This window comes from Amblyomma americanum, chromosome 8, assembly GCF_052857255.1.
Source record: "Amblyomma americanum isolate KBUSLIRL-KWMA chromosome 8, ASM5285725v1, whole genome shotgun sequence".
Classification (NCBI taxonomy): Eukaryota; Metazoa; Arthropoda; class Arachnida; order Ixodida; family Ixodidae; genus Amblyomma; species Amblyomma americanum.
In genome coordinates this window covers 150,126,779-150,139,161 of record NC_135504.1, presented here as the reverse complement: position 1 = coordinate 150,139,161, position 12,383 = coordinate 150,126,779, and the positions used below count along the sequence as shown (strand labels likewise).

Genomic DNA, 12,383 nt, shown 5'->3' with positions numbered 1-12,383 from the left:
AGCATCAAGGAGATTACAGTGGCCAGCTGAGTAAGCTGCAAGAGAAAAAAAATTGGCGGTGGTTTAGCTCTGGTTAAACCTGGAGTGACGCGATAGCTACAGCTGGCCGTGTGGAACTTGGTCAGTTGAACTGCAAAGTCAGTCTTTCACCACTCCGTTTCGCTGGCAGCTCGGTTTTGCCGTCGCGCCACACCGCCGGCAGCAGCAGCTGCTCCGCACCACATGGCTGGTCACGTGACCAACCACGTGATCAGCCACGGCGCTGCACCGCCGGCAGCTAGTCCGCACCACGCGACCAATCACGTGACAGCGTGGCGGCGCAGCCACGCTGAAGGCTCGAAATGCTACCGCAATGTAGCTATCGCTACAAAACAGTATTCATTTCTACCACCACAAGTGTGAAGAAATCGCTACCTGAAGACGTCCCACCAAGATGCTGGCCACATCGGGTGAGTCCAGGTACTGCCTGTACACTTCCCGCTGGTGGTCCGTGAGGCGGCAGAACAGCACCTGCGCCAAATGTGCCTCAGCATCACGGTTCTTTCACCTTCACTGCACCACATTCAGTGATACTGGTAAAATACAATTTAAGAGCAGTCTGGAGCACTAGAATTTCTAATCTGGAGCACTTTGGAGCAATAAAGCATTGATTAAGAAAAACTTTGAAGTCTCTAGGCCTTTATTTCAAAATCTCTTAAGTTTGCAAGCAAGCAATGCTTGAAAAGTTTCACTTTGATGTAAAAATTTGCTACACAATTAGGTATACTATCCTATCAAGCTCTGAGTCCCATCTGCCAGATCTTGAATTCTTCTAAGTTTTATGCCATTTAACTCAAGAGGACATATCTCTGCAAAATATATCTTGCAAAGTCTATTTGAACAGCACTTACCCTGCATGTACAGTAGTACCCGGATACATCAAATTTGAAAGAAGTCTCAAAATAGTTCAATATATCAATAATTCGATACATAAAAGTGGCAATACAAAACCTTTTGTGTAACCTCAAAGCAAAGAAGAAGCAAGAACCCATGCTTGACGCTTTCTTGCAGTGACGTGCTGGGAGCGCTAGGCATTTCTATGCCTAACCTCATCATCATCCCGACTACACCCACTGCAGGGCAAAAGCCTCTCCAACATGGGTCATTCCAAGCAAAACGCCTCAGACGTTGCGCTCGACCATCTCCAATTTGTTCAAAAAAATTCACAGAAACTTGTACTAATGTACGTAATCCAAGCCCGAAATATTTTTTCCGAAAAAAAATTTATTTGTGAAGTGAGCGCAGTTTGAATATTTAGAAAAGGCGAGAAACCAGGCACTGCTCAATAATTAATAAATTCAAATTTTTTAAGAAACACTTCACAATTTTTTCACTGACATTTGCTCAGATTCTGGCTTTCGATATAATTCGGAGCATGCTGCTTTATACGACAAATATTTTTTAAAAATCGAAAAAAAAAAATATGAAAATGTACTATTTTTGTTGTTTTTTTACTTTAAATACCAACTTGCTCTCGGAAATTCGGAAACAGCCATTTTGCGTCTCTAAATGTCTAGTACCTATAAGCAATGTTACAAGGGATGAAACTGCGTACATTGAAGTAAAAAAAACTAAAGTTGCAAAAAAAGTGCGTTTTGAGCTAAAACCACTCATTAATTTCACCCTGAGGTGGCCCAAGCAAAAAAATAGGCTGGAAAGGCCGGAAGTTGTACCCTACGTACACCACACCTCTCATAATCTCAAGAAGGTGGCCAATAAGTACGGCGTCAACGTGGTATTTTCAGCGCCGCAAAAACTAGCCGGAATGTGCTCACGTATTGGGAGAAAGGAAATGCAAGAGTGCGCCATCAGACACCGAATGCCACTTGTTGGCTGCAAGAAAGGAGTGGTGTACGAGTTCCCGCTTACATGCGGGAAGGTGTACGTTGGACAGACCGGCCGGTGTCTTAATGTGCGCCTGCTTGAACACAAGAATTCATTGAATAAGAAAGGAGCCCATCTTCCAGACCACTGCCAAGCATGCTCGAAAGAGAAACGTATAGTCTGCAAGCCCCGACTGCCTGAATGCAAAGTGCTACTGAAAAGCCGAGATAAGACCGAACATGAGCTCGTGGAAGCCTTTTATATCAAGAAACGAGGTGACAATTGCATCAGTGATACCTCGGTTATTATCCGGCACAGTGAAATGATGTTTTTTGAGGCATATCTGTGAAAGGTAGATGTTTGTCAAATTGAGATTAAGAGCATGGATAAGGTCAGAGGCTATATATACGCCCTTCCCTGAATAAACCCTGTTGAAAGTGTAGCGCTCGTCCTGTTCCCTGCCTCGTCCGTGTTGCCAGTTTGCGCTCTTATGTCTTTCATGAACCAGGTAGTGTGGGTGAGGAAACAAACTCATGTTAATGACATCCTAGTTGAAATCAAGAGGAAGAAATGAGCTTGGGCAGGGCATGTAATGTGAAGGCAAGATAACCACTGGTCATTAAGGGTAACAGAGTGGATTCCAAGAGAAGGCAAGTGTAGCAGGGGGTGGCAGAAAGTTAGGTGGGCGGATGAGATTAAGAAGTTTGCAGGCAAAGGGTGGATGCAGCTGGAAAAGGACAGGGTTAATTGGAGAAACATGGGAGAGGCCTTTGCCCTGCAGTGGGCACAGTCAGGCTGATGATGATATCGTGTTTGCCAGGCCAGCTACACCCTGTCACACCTTTAACTTCACCATTTGAGGAAGTAGGCATTGAGCTCGTGGCCAGGCTATATTTTATTTTGTTCATCGTCATGATAATCATGTTGTTATTGTGAAACTCTGTGTCTGCGAATGGTAACTGCTGGGTTATCATGTGTGTTCACCACCTAACATGGCACTGTGAAACAGCCTCCATACCGTCTGCCACTGCTTCCAATATGTCTCTTTCTCCTGTGCTTTGTCATTCTCTGCCATGGACCTCCTCGCGTTCTGATCAGTGATCATGGGCGCCAGTCGAAGAACTACTTCGTCGCTGCGAATGCAAATTTCGTCACTCGACACCGTATCACCCACAAACGAAAGGCCTCGTCGAACACGCAAACCGCACGCAGCGTCACCACTATGCTGGCAATGTACGTCGATTCTGACCATAAGAACTGGGATGGCATCCTCCCTTTTATTATGTATGCGTACAACACTGCACAACATGAAACAACTGGTTACAGCCCATTTTAGCTTGTTGCGCTCGCGTTCCCCGCCACTGTAGCGACACCATCCTTCTTTTTCTATCCATGACGAGCCTTCGATCGACGCCACGCTCTGCCGAGCTGAAGAAGCACGTCGAATTGCCTGCCTCCGCATTTTGGACTCACAGCAGCGCTCTAAACACTGCTACGACATCCGCCACCAGCCCATCTCCTATGACCCTGGGGATTTAGTGTGGTTGTGGATGCCGTTCCACAAGCATGGTTTCTGTCAGAAGCCTCTGTCCCACTACATTGGCCCTTTTGTTGTGCTTGAGCGCATGAGTGATTTGAACTATGTCATCTTGCGCCTTACTACACTTTGATCTTAGCCCGTAATAGGCCGAGAAGCGACTGACAGTGGCCGATGTTCACGAAAGGCCCAGGTGGTGCATATTGCTTGGCTCAAACGATTCAGCCCTCAGGACACTGCTTAGCTCGCTGTGAGAGGCTTCGTCTGCAGAGGGAAAAGTGCAATGTGCTTTGTGTCCATAACAAAGAGGAGGAAATGGGAAGCGTAGAGAAAAAAAAAAGCTGGTCTGCCTGGCTGGGCTCAGCTCTCTGCCTCCATCGCAGAACGTCCTAAATTGACGCCCCAGACATGCTCAGGGCCTGCTGTGCACGTAACAATATTCCTAGCATCATGCGCAGCCAGGTGGTCACAAAGCCCGATGGTCCATCCCTCCTCAATCACTTTTTCGCTCACGGAGACTCTTTCCACGTACACATTCTTAAAATTCGTACTGTGCTTGCTTTTGAAACGAGCAAGAAGCTTTAAAATCTTCAACGTCCATTTTCGCAGTGAACCTTTCAGCTTGGGCACAAATTAGTGGCTCATTCACAGGGAGATAGGCCTCACGTATGTTTGCGACCAATCGCAGAACGACTTCTTTTGGCACTGAAGGTTTTGCTCTCAAAAGCATCCAAGATACTTTTTTCACTTTTGACATATATGTCCAAGGTTCCCCCGCCATCACCTCGTCTACTCTCACACTCCCTCACATTTCGATGACAATAATCATAGGATGGGCTGCGCTGCATTCTTTTTTATGGAGAATGCGTGCTAACATTCCTCCAAATTAACGAGCCCCATAGACTGCTCTACATTTTTGTAGGGACCAGGCTCGCAGGTCGAGTTATCCGACTTTTAGAATTAACGGGGGTCAAATTAACAGACTTTCACGGTACCAGCGACGCGCCAGTCGACATCTGAAAGGCGTGTGCAGCAGGATTCGGACCACCGGCGAATGCGTAGGCCAACACCTGCCATTGCTATGGACAGGTGCAAAGCTCAGAAACCAAGACTACGTGGCCACGTTATATTTTATTTTGTTCATAGTCATGATAATCATATTGTTATTGTGAAACTCTGTAAGATGGTCTGATATTTCCTCACCAGCTGAGTGATGTCGGAGGTTACTATCGGAGTGACAAGGTGCAAATAGCGCACCACTCTGCTGGCAAAATGCAGCAAGACACCTCTGAAAATTCTTTTGGTATACAATGCCTGTAAGTAGGGGACCAACTGTGGAATGCTCAACAGGATGCAAACTGTCTCAATTTGGCTGCACTGCAAGTAGTGGGTCAAGCCCAAATGCTGCTGCAAACCAAAGGCGCAGAAACGAAACTAACGCTGAAAGATCATTCAGGTGGGCCACACTGCATGTGAAGCAGTTGAGCAGGTTAGCTGTGAGGCTTTTATTCCTGTCATCTGCTTTTTGGTCGTAATTGTGCATACTCCACTTCATACATATCAGGCAATGCTGCCAAAGCTAGCATGCCTGTTTGCGCAGGCAAAGTCTGCACCCAAAAAGTAGTTCACATACAGTGAAATTTACAGCCAGAGGGTTCAAGTACTGAGCGCCCCACAGCTTGTACCGCAATTTTCAGCGCTACCACTTCATTTTATAACGCTCTTCGTTTTACGTCTGAACACTCACCAAGGCTTCGAGAAGGATGAATGATATGTGGTGGAGTAATATGGTTTTGCAGACGCACTACTTCTGCATGAAACAGAATATACCGTATTAACACGATTTTAAGTCGACTCGAATGTAAATTGACCCCCCCCTATATCCCATGTCAGAAAAAAAAATGTGGAGGTTGTTTAAGCTTGGCCTTTAACAGTAGAACACGATAGCATTATCTGGCTGCCGCTTATCGTCAGCTCTATCGGCTGCCACGCACGGGTGTGCCTGCGGGCACATTCCAAAACAGAAATGTATTAGTCACTGTACTACAAATCCACACTTGCACCATCATCCTCAGTAATGCTGCTATCGTGATCGCTGCTGTGGTCCCACTGCAAGTCATTCTAACCTCGTTGTGCAGCGAAATTCCGTACTTCGCAAAGAGCCACACCACATCATCACGTGGGACAGCTGAAAACTTTGCCTCCCTGCGGCTGCCACACCTGTATCACCCGTTGTGAATGTCGAAGTTGCGGCCCGGCGCGCAGCTGTTCATTTCTTCGGTGTAAAGAATGGCAGCCATCTTGAATGTAGTCATGCACGAGCGCCGGATGTTTGCTGGACCGGGAGCACAAATGACGATTGACAAAGCACTACATTAGAACCTTGTAAAACGAGGCCGGCAGTTGTAAAAGGCGTCAGAGCCAAAGGGAAACTATGCCTGAGCGGCGTCGGCTCTTTGTCAGCTACCGACACTCCCGGCACCACTGCCATTCTGAGTGGCAATGCCGTCACAATTGGAACAGCGGCCCTTCCATCACATACCGACACTCCCTTGAGCCCAAAGTGTGCAGTTGAAAGCAAAAAAAAAAAAAAAAAAAAAAAATTGGTGGATGCTTAAACTTACCCCTTAAGAATTGAATGTAATAGTGTTATCGGGCCACCACCGCATATCAGCAAACCGCAATCGGCAGCCACGTGTGGGGAGGAGGGTGCTAGTTTGCTGCCTGTCGACAGCCGCCATCGGCCGCCGAGTGCGGGGAGGTTCTGCGCGTTGACAGCTGCTTAAAGCCAGCCCTAAGAGCAATGTGATGGAGCTGCGCAGCAAAACGGCAACCCCGCTGTAGCATTCCTGATATCTCGTTTGGCTTGCCTTTATTTATGGTGCCACGCTTTGTGTCGATTGTAAGTCAACACCCCCCCCTCCCCCCCCCCCCCCCCCCCTCGTTTCGGATTTTCAAATTGTAAAAAAACATGTCGACTTAAAATTGTGTAAATACGCTGGCTAGAATTGGTTTATGTCAAGCGCTTGAAGGATTGCCGACATGCTGCATCTCTGCCCATTTTGCTATCTTCCCAAGACCCATTTCCGTAAGTGAGGCATCTTTTATGGTAGCTGGTGTTCATCGCCACCTGTGTCCTCGCCTGCCATGTGTGGTCGTGCTCTGACCGGCCGCATGGCTCTTGGTGGCCGTCAATGCACTGGTTCTAAGAGAGGCCTAGAATGTGCCTTTTGGTCTGTGGCCATGCTGGCAGTCGCTTCTGCTAGCAATGAGCAAATTAACTGGTGCAAAAAGTTGGAGATGCTGCAACTCGCGAATGCTGTTTGCAAATGCCATGAAAGCTGGCCACAAGTTCACATGAACGAGAAACTTCAGAATTTCAGGAGAACAAATAATTGTAATAATTAAAGTGTAGCGCTAATCGAACTACTTGCAAACTATTCCAAACCTTGAAAGTTCAAACACCTCCACAAGAATCATAAAGCCATAATAGGCAAAAAAAAATCTAGCTTGCCTGGTCTTAGGCACAATTTCAACCAAATGGAATGCTTTTAGTGCTGCATGGAGCAGAAAATCTTGTTTATATCAAAATGGTGCAACTGGTGCAGCTGTCCCAACCTGCAGGCTTCAGTGGCCGGCCAGTAGGAATCGCAGTGACAAAAATACATTCTAAAGATATGCAAACTTGACAACGCTGATAGGCGACCCAAGCTGCAGTTTGGTCCACGACACTAGTGCCCGATATCTGCCATGGGCGCTGACGCTCTGGCGGCACAGCACCCTCTGGGCTAAGTTATCTATTATTTATTGATAGAATACTGCAGACCCTAAATGGGTCCAAGTGCAAGAAAAAAATACATAAAAAGAAATGCAGCAAATTACATCACACAAAACTAACACATGAGTAATAGGACATAGTAAAGAACAAGGAAAAACAACTCAACAACTATCAATAAGCAATTCTGTCAATGGCATCGATGCTGTTTACAACCTCAGGCAGGAGTTCATTCCATTGAGTTATTGTGTGAGGAAAAAATGACTATTTGAAAGCATTGATTCTAGCACTGTACGGTGTTAGTGATTCCGTGTCACGCTGTCGTGTTAGTCGCACTGTGATCAGCTTAGGAAATAAATCAGGGCTCATGAAGAGTTTGTTATTTTTGAGTAAGAAAAAAAATTTCAACTTTGAATTTTTCTTCATGTTTGCAATATCTGCATATTGTGTTGTACCATAAGAGTGGTTGGAGAGTCAGTAGAGCGATATTTATTAAACATGAATCGTACAGATTTTTGCTGGATCATTTCCAGTGCCTCCATGTTGTGTTCTGTGTAAGGGTCCCTGACGGCGCATGCGTACTCAAGTTTTGGTCTGATGGTGTATGTGTAGGCTAAAAGCTTTGCACTAGAAGGGGCACCTTTTAATCTATGCCTAAGGAAGACGTACATATATTGGTTACATGCTTCTTCCAGCTAAGATTATTGGTTAAAGTAGCACCTAAGTATTTGCATTCGTTAACTTCTTCAAGCAGATGACTTGGAAGGGCATACGGAAAGGATAGGCTATTTTGTTTATTGGCCACTTTCATAAAGACTCTTTTGTCGTGGTTAAGCTTCATCTCCCACCGACTGCACTTATTTCAAGAAACAAGGCACAATCATCGGCAAAAAGCCCAATTTGCACTGGTTCCCTAATTTACATCCACTATGTCATTGATGTAGCCCAAAAACAATAATGGATCCAGTACACTTCCTTGCGGCACACCAGAAGTGACCGGAAGACAGTTTTAACATTAAGCCCCAGTTTGTTTGAATGAACTGTGTGCGGTTAGAAAGGTAAGCAGAAACCCAGGTAATTATTAAAGGAGGAGGCCCAATATTTTCAAGCTTATTTATTAGTTTGGCATGTGAAGCAAGGTCCAAAGTTTTCTTAAAATCTAGAAAAACAATGTCCACCTGCCCCGACTTGTTTAGAATGTCAGCAAAACTATGAACTGCAGACGTTTATAGAGTGACAGTCGAAAACCCCTCTCTCTATCCATGTTGGTGTGACAATAGAATGTCTCTGTCATTTAGAGAGGACGTTACATAAGTGGCTACAATGTGTTCAATAAGTTTACAAGAAGAAGATGCAAGTGATATTGGATAGAAATTTGTAACGGATGAGGCTGTACCTTTTTTCAGCATTGCCACAACCCATGCAACTCTGCAATCCGAGGGAACACTGCCAGTTGATAGACTCGCACAAAAAATTATAACAAAAGATAGGAATAGAATAACACTTCACTATAGCAGTACAAAAACATATCTGGAATCCCGTCCAGACCAGGAGACATTTTCGTTATCAGATTCAACAACATCCCAGTATACCATGAATATGCAGAGGATGTCGACAAATGGTCATAACGTCCAATGTGCATGTATTGATATCCTCTGCATGTTGAGGGGACTATTGGATTCAGAGATCTTTCAGCACATTGGAAGTTTCGGAAATGTGCTAATAAGTTACTAGAACCAGATTTTTTTTAAAATGCATACATATATGTGAACACGCTGGAATTCTGTTGCCTTTCGATTTTATTGATTGCTGCTTCCGCAGTCTTATATTTTCAGGACCAAACTATTTCAAGCAATTGGCTATTACATGCTTTCATTTCATTTTGTGTGTGCCAATCCATGTACAGTACGCATATTTGAAGAAACTCAAGTTAGACCGACAGCCACAAATGCCGCGATTTCAAAACCACAACCATAACTAGAACTCTCTTGACTTTAGGCAGCCCAGTGGCCATGGGCATCATCATAAGCCACGTCGCTAGCGCCACCACCAGCGCTGCCGCATCGGCCGCAATGTTTTCATGATCCAGTGGTTCTCCACACGTTTCTATTTTTGTTTCGCGTATTCACACTTTCTTCGTTTTGGCGGCAAGCTTGTTGCGCTTGTTGTATACAATCCTGAGCCCTCATTGCCGGAAGTACGGGAGGATTACGTGGAGAACAGCAATAATGGTGAGTTTCAAGATACCGTTCTGTCAAACAAAGTGTTAGTGTTTGTTTGTGGCATTGTGTTATTTTCATCAGCTGGTGTATCAGTTCATGGAGTGCAGTGATGGCTTTAGAATGCGAGGTGTTTAGTTACTGTGGCTCGATTTGTCGCCGATGTCACAGTAGTGGCGCGGGAATGGCTGTGTTCTGTGCCACTTCTCTGCCTCTAAATAGCAGCCTGCATGCATGGGCGATAAAATGACACCAAAAAGGGGATTTTCTGGTGAAAACAAACAAGAACAACACCAACAAGAGTAAAGGCACATCGGGGAGGCAGCTGGAAAGTGTCAGGACTGATGCCCAAGAAAAGCGATTTATTTTGAAAGTAATGTGATAGATGGCGCACTGACACAACTGTGATCTTTCTTATTGATGATAAAAGCTTCCCAGACTTCTCGAGCAAGCTGGCTGAAATATTTCTTGGTGATGCGGGTTTTGTCGAGCAAGGGAGAGCATTTATTTGCATTTGGTGCGGTGAATGGGTAGCTTAGACCCCGTAGTGGCATTTTGAGAATTAATGTGCTCGCGCAACCTGTCGTTAATACATCTTCCAGTATGCCCTACACAGGATCTGCCGCAGGAAAGTGGAATTTCGTACACAACATTTTTCTTACACTGCACAAATGGATTCTGTTATTTTTTTCTTACATTCAATCCGTTCAGTCTCTTCCCTATTCACACATTTGCACAGAGCACCAAAGTTTGTTCATGGCAGAAAAAATTACATGAACTCAACCTTTAGCACCTATCTTCTTGAGCTTATGGGACACATTGTGCACATAGGGAACAACCACTCTGCGGGATCGATGGTTCCATGTCCTCTTTCTTTCTTTCTTCTCTTGTCCCTCCTTTATCCCTTCCAGGTGTCCTGTGAGACAGATACTGCGCCATTTCCTTTCCCCAAAAACCAGCAACTGTATTCCAGTATTCCTGAACAAGTTTTTCCGTCAGGCTGCGCAGCAGGTCCTCCGGGAAACCAGCGGACACTCACCTGCGAGTTGAAGCTGGTGGAGACTTGGCGTTGGCAACATCTGTAGAGGGCGTTTTTGATTGCGGATGCGGCGATACCTCGTTTGATAAGCTTCGAGCGCGCGGAGGTAAATGGCAGCATGCTCTTCTACGAGTGTGGGTGCGTACTGCCGGCAGAGGTGGCCAGGAGAAAGGTGCAGCAAAAGATCCAGGAAGCGAAGCTTGTAGTCTGTGGGATGAATTTTCAGCCGTTATGGAGAGATCTTTCAGGTGTAAGGAGAATTCGGCGATGATGCAGACGGTCTCTTCAGAGGCGTTTTGGCACGGGGAGTTCTTGAAAATTACCGATAATTGTCAACATATTTGAAAATTTTGTACTGTGTTGTGGTCTCGAGACTGGCTGCCAAAGTCCTGTCATATCGGGCAAGACAAGAGCCGATGCAAACGCCTTTCTTTTGTGCATACAGTTTTCCTTCGAACTTGACCAGGGAAGTGGAGAGAGGGTTAATAGTTCCAGGAATGTGCTCACGCTGCATCCGACGGCGTTCTGGAACTGCACATTTCCGTGGTTGTCGATGCCGTCAGTCACAGCTTCCATCAGCGCAGCATGCGGCACGGAGTAGTAGAGGTCCTCGACATCAACGTTCATGCCAGTGGCACACTCTTCCTGCAAGAATTTGGACACAGCCATGGAATTCCTAACGAGGTAGGGGTCTTCAATCTTGAGTCTGCGTAGGGGATTGTTCCCGTAAACGCCAAGCGGTTTTTGCCAGGTGCTGCGCTCACTTACAATGACCCGGAAAGGGCACCCTTCTTTGTGTGTTCTGGCTGTGAAGCAGGCGTCAAGGCAGAGGTTGGCTTGTTCACACTTTCTCAAGGCCTTCGCCTTCCCCGGACGCACCTTCACCTGATGAAAGCTGCTAAGCACGGCTTCTTTCAACTTGTAGCTGAAATCCTCTGAACTCAGAACCACGCTATCTATCAGAACCACGCTAGCAGAACGTGGGGGCACACCGCCGCAAACCAACCGGTCATGCAGACACCTTTTCTTCTTGCACAGGCTATCTTATCCTGGACTATCGCAAAGGAACAGCTCGACTCTCACTGCTCGTGCCCTTTCGCGGTGCACTGCACCGACCATTTCGCCTGGCTACCAGCCGACACTGCAAACAGCCCGGAGGACAAGCTTCACCTGCATCCGCGATTCCTGGCGATGAACGGGACCATCACCTGGCAATCCTATACCACTATTACCGCCCGAACTGCCCGACTACATAAGCCGCTGCCCTGCTGGAGCCACTTGGGGCACACCACCGCAAACCAACCGGTCATGCAGACACCTTTTCTTCTTGTACAGGCTATCTTATCCTGGACTATCGCAAAGGAACAGCTCGACTCTCACTGCTCGTGCCCTTTCGCGGTGCACTGCACCGACCATTTCGCCTCGCTACCAGCCGACACTGCAAACAGCCCGGAGGACAAGCTTCACCTGCATCCGCGATTCCTGGCGATGAACGGGACCATCACCTGGCAATCCTATACCACTATTACCGCCCGAACTGCCCGACTACATAAGCCGCTGCCCTGCTGGAGCCACTTGGGGCACACCACCGCAAACCAACCGGTCATGCAGACACCTTTTCTTCTTGTACAGGCTATCTTATCCTGGACTATCGCAAAGGAACAGCTCGACTCTCACTGCTCGTGCCCTTTCGCGGTGCACTGCACCGACCATTTCGCCTGGCTACCAGCCGACACTGCAAACAGCCCGGAGGACAAGCTTCACCTGCATCCGCGATTCCTGGCGATGAACGGGACCATCACCTGGCAATCCTATACCACTATTACCGCCCGAACTGCCCGACTACATAAGCCGCTGCCCTGCTGGAGCCACTAGGGGCACACCACCGCAAACCAACCGGTCATGCAGACACCTTTTCTTCTTGTACAGGCTATCTTATCCTGGACAATC

The 12,383-nt window shown here is 46.7% G+C and overlaps 1 protein-coding gene across 3 annotated transcripts in view; it reads right to left on the bottom strand.

Annotated features, from left to right (window-relative positions):
• Nucleotides 1-12,383, bottom strand: part of LOC144102109 (DNA excision repair protein ERCC-6-like) — a 243,715-nt gene that overhangs the window by 71,622 nt on the left and 159,710 nt on the right. For all 3 annotated transcript variants that reach the window (XM_077635397.1, XM_077635398.1, XM_077635399.1), the window contains exon 13: nucleotides 415-510. In XM_077635397.1, the coding sequence (XP_077491523.1) occupies nucleotides 415-510 (96 nt within the window). The remainder of the gene's footprint in view (nucleotides 1-414; nucleotides 511-12,383) is intronic.